The sequence below is a fragment of the Anolis sagrei genome, chromosome 6, assembly GCF_037176765.1.
Source record: "Anolis sagrei isolate rAnoSag1 chromosome 6, rAnoSag1.mat, whole genome shotgun sequence".
Classification (NCBI taxonomy): Eukaryota; Metazoa; Chordata; class Lepidosauria; order Squamata; family Dactyloidae; genus Anolis; species Anolis sagrei.
In genome coordinates this window covers 62,254,627-62,261,378 of record NC_090026.1, presented here as the reverse complement: position 1 = coordinate 62,261,378, position 6,752 = coordinate 62,254,627, and the positions used below count along the sequence as shown (strand labels likewise).

Here is a 6,752-nt window from a genome sequence, read left to right as displayed (position 1 = left end):
ATGGTCTGTATGGTCTACAGAAATATCTGGCAATGAGAAAAAGTGAAATTTTAAAATAATTTAAAAATCATCTGTAATTAAAGAGGCAGGCAAATAATGGCGTATTTGACCACCAGTGTGTATATATATATATATATTTATTTTTATTTGGCATATTTATACCCCACTTTTCTCTACCCCAGCAGGGGGACTCAAGGCGGCTTACAATGGAGCTCTAATCTTACAGCTAAAGATTGTTTAATTGAACCAAGTCCAACGGTTTAAAAAGAAATCATGGGTGAGAAACATCGGAAAACGGTATTTGATCCCCCCCCCCCCCCCGCCCATTATGTAGTGGCATAATGTACATGAATTTTCTACAAGGTTTTTAAAAATCCTGCTTCAGCCTAGCAACTAGCTATTCAATAAAAATAGCAAAATCCTTAACAGAAGACTCGAGGAAAGAATGGGACAGAAAACAGCAGTTTTGCTATACCAGTTTTAATGTAGCCCAAAATGATACACTTTAGAACAGCACAATTATCATGGATCTCAAAATGTATTGATTCATATACTGATTATTACATAAATATTGGAAACATAGAAATTATTACCTTTCTTATATAATACCTGTGCTATACCGTCAGCAACTTCCTTTTAACACCACCCAATAAGATTTGGAGACTGATGCCCAACTGGGAATAAATTCCATGTGGAATCAAAGAATCAGAAAGTTGGACCATCTAGTCCAGGGATCCACAAACTTTTTAAACAGAGGGCCAGGTCATAGTTCCTCAAACTGTTGGAGGGCCGGATTATAATTTGAAAAAAAAAACATAAATGAATTCCTATGCATACCACATATTTTATTTGTAGTGCAAAAATCACTTAAAAACAATACAATGATTAAAATGAAGAACAATTTAACAAACATAAACTTATTAGTATCTCAATGGGAAGTGTGGGCCTGCTTTTGGCTCATGAGATAGGATTGTTGTGGTTGTTGTGTGCTTTCAAGTCATTTCAGACTTAGGTTGACCCTGAGCGAGGGCCGGGTAAATGACCTTGGAGGGCCGTATTCGGCCCCCGGGCCTTAGTTTGAGGACCCCTGATCTAGTCTAACCCTTTGCCATTTAGTAATACTCAGGATGGATTTACACTGCCCTATATCCCAGGATCTGATCCTAGATTATCTTCTTTGAAGTGGATTATATGAGTCCCCGGTGCCATATAATTTGGGATAAAGAAATAATCTGGGATCAGATCCTGGGACGTAGGGCAGTGTAGAAGGGGTTTCATATAATCCAGTTCAAAGCAGATAATCTGGAATAACTGTTTTGATAATTTAGATTGTATGGCAGTGTAGATCCAGCCACAGCTTAAGTACTACCTCTGTTTAAAGATCATAAGGGAAGATGCATTCAGGCAGGTAAGTTGGTCCAGAAGGGCATTGTTAAATGGTATAGCCCAGTTTGGACCACTATACCTTTACATACCAAGTGCTAGAAACAATCATTTTTATGGCTTATTTAGGACCTACCTGAAACATTTAGGTGACTACTGTTAGGCCCCTTCCACACAGTTGAATAAAATCTCACATTTTCGGCTTTGAACTGGAATATATGGCAGTGTGGACACAGAAATCCCAGTTCAAAGCAGATATTTCTACCTTGATATTCTGGATTATATGGCTGTTTGGAAGGGCTCTTAGAAAGCACATGACAGGGTTATCGAGCCCTGATTCAGCAAAGCAGTTATTGGGTTCCAATCTATATAATTCTTGGTCTTGATTACAGCATACCATTGATACTGGTCATTTTGTAAGTGTTAGGATATAGCAGAACATAGAATATTACAACAATTTGTCTGTTATCATTCTTTAAATCTTCAATTGAATCAAATTATTTTCTTCATCCACTACTCCTACTCTTTCTGCCCATTCAAAAGTTCATTAGCTAAATCCACAATGTGTTTCCAGGCAAACTGGACATGGGCAGACTCCACTGTGCGGGCACAAATCGCAAAGCGTAGCACAAATTTCTCTCTCAGGTGGCATGGGACAAGATGAATCCGTCTTGCGTTGTTTATGCTTTTAAGAAGTGCTTCGTTAAGTCTGTTAGAACCCTAGAATGACAAAACATACAGTAATGACCACTAACATTCTCCAAGTAGTTCTAGCAATTATACTAAAGACAGTCTTTAGGGAATAATAATAATAATAATTGGAAAGGAAAGAGCTTAGGGGATAGAGACCAACGAAATTTGAAAGTATAATATTAAAAAAGCAGACTAAAGCAAAAAATGAGTATCAAAAAGGGATAACAAGTATGATATACAAAATATTAATAGAGATTAAAGAGGGAAGAAAAGGGCTACAAACAAGAGAACTATGGGATGAAGAATTGGGAACAAAATTTGGAAAAATTATGGAAAGCAAGACACCTCAAGAATTTAGCTATTAGAATAAATTTATTTATTTATTTATTTATTTACTTCGCACTGCGACTCACTGCGGTGTACAACATAGAAAACAGGTGCAAAATACAAGACATAGTGTAAAATAATCCACAATTCATCATTATCAAAAAAACATCCTCATCAAAAACATCAACATTACTACAAAAGCCATTCCCTGTCGTCTCATCGTCAAACCCACAATCCAGTATCATTTCCCGTTGTTCCATTCCAATGGTCAAATTACCAGTCATTGCACTTCTTGCACTTCATTACCAGCCCCACGTAGAGAGCGTTGCAGTAGTCTAAACGGGATGTAACCAGAGTGTGGACTACCGTGGCCAAGTCAGACTTCCCAAGGTACGGGCGCAGCTGGCGCACAAGCTTTAGGATATCAATAGGATAGGATAGGGCTATTCTAAAGGAAAATGGGGGGGGGGTGTGCTTAGGTTTGGAAGGTGGGACGTGAAGTGTGTTAGTATCTTATGTACTTATTATGTCCCCTGTAGCTTTGTTAGTATTAGTGTTGTCTTCTGCTACGTTTGTCTTCTGTCTTCTATCTTCATGTATTTTTCCCCCTTCATCATATCCATCTTATTTGCCTTCTAAATATTTCCTAATTGGAGACCAGCCCGTTTTACTACTTCCCATCATTTGCTTGGATTTCAGATATTGCGTCAGTTATAATAATCTTGAGTATCACATTTATAATCTTGAGTATCTTCATGATAAATATTTATTCCTGTAAGATTTACCTTTTCCGATCCAGTAACAGCTGTTTGTCACTGCTCTCTGTGCAGCGTGATGAAGCACTTATAGTGAAATGGAGCAGAGCAACATAAGGATTGTCACATTGGATCAAATCACTGGTCCATCTAAGATCTATTTCCTCTACAAGTTCTCTCAAAGGATTTTTTGGCTAAACTTTCTAAATTAAATGAATTATTTGTTTATGCTGTGTTATATACAACATGCTTACACTGTGGTCTTGTGGCCTTGCTGTTGTGTTTGTTAACTGCCATGATCTTCATTTTGACTTACAGCAGCCCTATGAGTGGGGGACCTCCAAGTCATTTTATCATCAATAGCCTTACTCAGGTCTTGTAAACTCCAGAGGCTTCCTTGATTGAATCTGTAATGCAGTTTTCCTCTTTTTCTACTGTTGTCAACTTACGAAGCATTATTGAATTTTCTGCGACCCTTATCACATGGGGGAGCCCCTCCCATGCCATTTCGCCAGCAGGCTTCGCAAAACAGCAGGCACGGGGGCAGGCCTGTAGGGGTTCAAACCCCCCCCCCAAATGTTTCAGATTTTTTAAAAAAACCTGGTTTACTCATGAATTTTAACTGGTTAACCAAATCCCCATGCTAAGTCTATGAGATGCAAAAAATTAAGAGTCCCTCCAGAACTGCAAGCACTATATCAGGCAAATATTGATGATTTATTCACACTGCCATTACTTGCAGCAATAGCCAATGTAGTGAAGCAACCAAGTTGGGGGGGGGGTGTGCTGGTATGGCTGTACCAGGAGCTCCAACTTTATTTTCTTTCTGTTATCTGTTTTGCAGTCATAGGACAGGCCTCCTGTCCATCATAATTAAGCTTTGGTTCCACCCCCTGTTCAGGCTTCTGGGAGGGAAAGGAGCCATTTTGGGCAGTCTCACACAAGGAAGCTAAGCTATAGGACATAGACCAGCTCGTCCCGTAGAAAAGCTTCCTTTCTTAAGAGCATCCAGGGAAAAGTAACATCCAGGGATGCAGAAATGGAGATTCCAGGAAAAAGGTCCCAAAAAGCTCTGGCTGAAAGCTCACAGCCTCTCAGCCTCACAGCATCAGAGGGAAACAGCCCTGAAGTTCTCAAAGAGTTCTCAGAGGGAGGACAGCATTACAGATCCACTGAACTCCAGCTGAAATATCGTCAAGCCTCGGCTGGTAGGCCTACTTGATACCCAGACGCACTTGGATTCGGTAGTAGGTCCCACACCGATGAGGCATAGATAGAAAGCAGCCTGGGAGAGGTTAAAAAGGGTTTTTTTTCTACAGAGAAGGTTCAGTTAATCAAAGTCAGGTACCAGTCCATTGAGGACTAGACTAAGAAAGCCTTGAAGTGTTGTTTGAACCATTGAAGATTTGTTGTTTGTTCCATAATAAAGACTTTGTTGTATCATTAAAGACTCTAAAGACCATCACTTCAGAAAAATCCCTGAGAACCTCTCGTTGAGGCGCCCCTGGCTTCCCGCTGGGCTTAAAGTATACGTCCTATAGAAAAGACAGCTGTTATAATAATATCGAGGATAGTTTTGACGGTGTGGTGAATGAATTAGAACCAGACATCCTGAGGAGTGAGGTTGAATGGGCCTTAAGAAGCATTGTTAACAACAAGGCAGCAGGAGACGACGGGATCCCAGCTGAACTGTTTAAAATCTTAAAAGATGATGCTGTCAAGGTGATGCATGCCAGCTCGCGACAGAACAGGGGGTGTTGAATGGAGGCCAGACTTGGTGGAGGTGGTTGATAGGGGCGGAGTTGCAGGCTATTGAAGGCTGCTCTGCCCCCTGTTGTGCTCTTTGCTTCAGCGTGAGCTAGGAGGCAGGTTTCAACCCTCCCCCTGCAAAATTTTCAAACTTCCCCCCCCAAAAAAATTTCAACCCCTCCCGAATTTTTTTTCTGGCTACGGCCCTGCATGGGGACAATTTCAGCACCCTGCGCACTACTCCAGCATGACAATACCCTCCCCATCATACAGGGGAAGTGTCGCCCAAACAGGGCAGAAGCGTGCTGGCTCCATTGGAGTCAACACAACACGGGAAGCCTCTCGTGTTGTGGGGAAAGTGTGTGGTGACACTTTTACCCCAGTCGGGGGTGGGGAAATGTTGTGTGATGACTGGTGTGAGGTTCTGAGGAAGAAGTGTCCTGAAAACATCCCAGGATGCTATAATCGCCTCATGTGATGAGGTCCTTAGTGAAATTTTCTCCAGGATCACTTTTTTTCGAATCAATTTTATTCAATAATATTTATATAAAATAAATATTTGAAGACATATAACAAAAACATTAAAAACTACAAAAGAAAACAACACAAAACTTACCATACAAAAGCTAAAACCGTTGAAACAAAAAAACTATCCTTTTTGCAGTTATGTACTTTAACACTTAAAAATCTACCTCTTTTATCTATGAAATATTCATCATCTATTTAATGAATCTCAGAAAATATAACTAACAGTTATCAAATCACCCTTTTCCCCAAGAAGTCAGTTAAAGGTTTTCAGACCTTCAAAAATATTGTTAATGATGTATCCTTTATCAAACTGAACAGTTTATCCATTTCCCCTAATGTATTGAATTCATCTTGTTAACTCGTATATCAACAAATTCACGCTACTTTTATATAGTTGATTTTCTCTTTGTTAATTTAGTAAAAGTTCTTGTAAAAATCAATGCGACTTTTCAAATTTAAAATATGTTTCTTCTCCCTCCACCTTCTCTGAATTACACAATATATTTTGACTGAGCCAGGGTATGGAAAATCTTTAACCATTTCCATGTCTTCATGGTCCACTTTAAAGTTATCTAAATGATATGTAGTCATTATTTTTTCCTTAATGTTCAACTGTAAACATGCCTTTACACTTTCTTCTTTGACTTTATTCAGTAATCATTCTACATCTTTGCTATTTTCTGCTAGCAGTATATCATCTGCATATCTCAAATAATTGATATTCCTTCCTCCAATTTTCTATTTCTCAAATCTAATCCTGCTTTATTTATTCTATGCTCAACATAAATGTTAAGCAGAAAGGGTCATAAAATGCAGCCTTGGCTGGACATGTTGCCAACTGACCTGATGGTAGCCTCTTGCCATGAGTACACATCATATGTTGTCAAGAGTTTTTCTACATCCTGAAATTGTTTACCACATCAATCATATATAGTAAAAGTCTTTCTTAAAGAATTTAGAGAACCACTTTGTTTGCGTAAGAGACTGATGTTATGGTCCTGTTCTGTCGCGCACTGAGTCTGAACAAATTGTCTTTATTCTATAGGACGTATACTTTAAACCCAGTGGGAAGTCGGGGTGCCCGAAGAGAGATTGTTAGGGATTTCCTAAAGTAATGGTCTTTAGAGTCTTTAATGGTACAACAAAGTCTTTATTAAGGAACAAATCTTCAAGCAACACTTCAAGGTTCTTGTGGGGTTTTTTCGGGCTATAGAGCCATGTTCTAGAGGCATTTCTCCTGACGTTTCGCCTGCATCTATGGCAAGCATCCTCAGAGGTAGTGAGGATCTATGGCTAGTGCTTGCCATAGATGCAGGC

General features: G+C 39.4%; 1 protein-coding gene across 1 annotated transcript in view; it reads right to left on the bottom strand.

The window, feature by feature from the left end:
- Positions 1 to 1,624: 1,624 nt before the first annotated feature.
- LOC132778501 (aromatic-L-amino-acid decarboxylase-like) overlaps positions 1,625 to 6,752 on the bottom strand; it is a 167,920-nt gene continuing 162,792 nt past the window's right edge. The window contains exon 14 of the mRNA XM_060781519.2: positions 1,625 to 2,103. Within this exon, the coding sequence (XP_060637502.2) occupies positions 1,903 to 2,103 (201 nt within the window). The 3' untranslated portion in view covers positions 1,625 to 1,902. The remainder of the gene's footprint in view (positions 2,104 to 6,752) is intronic.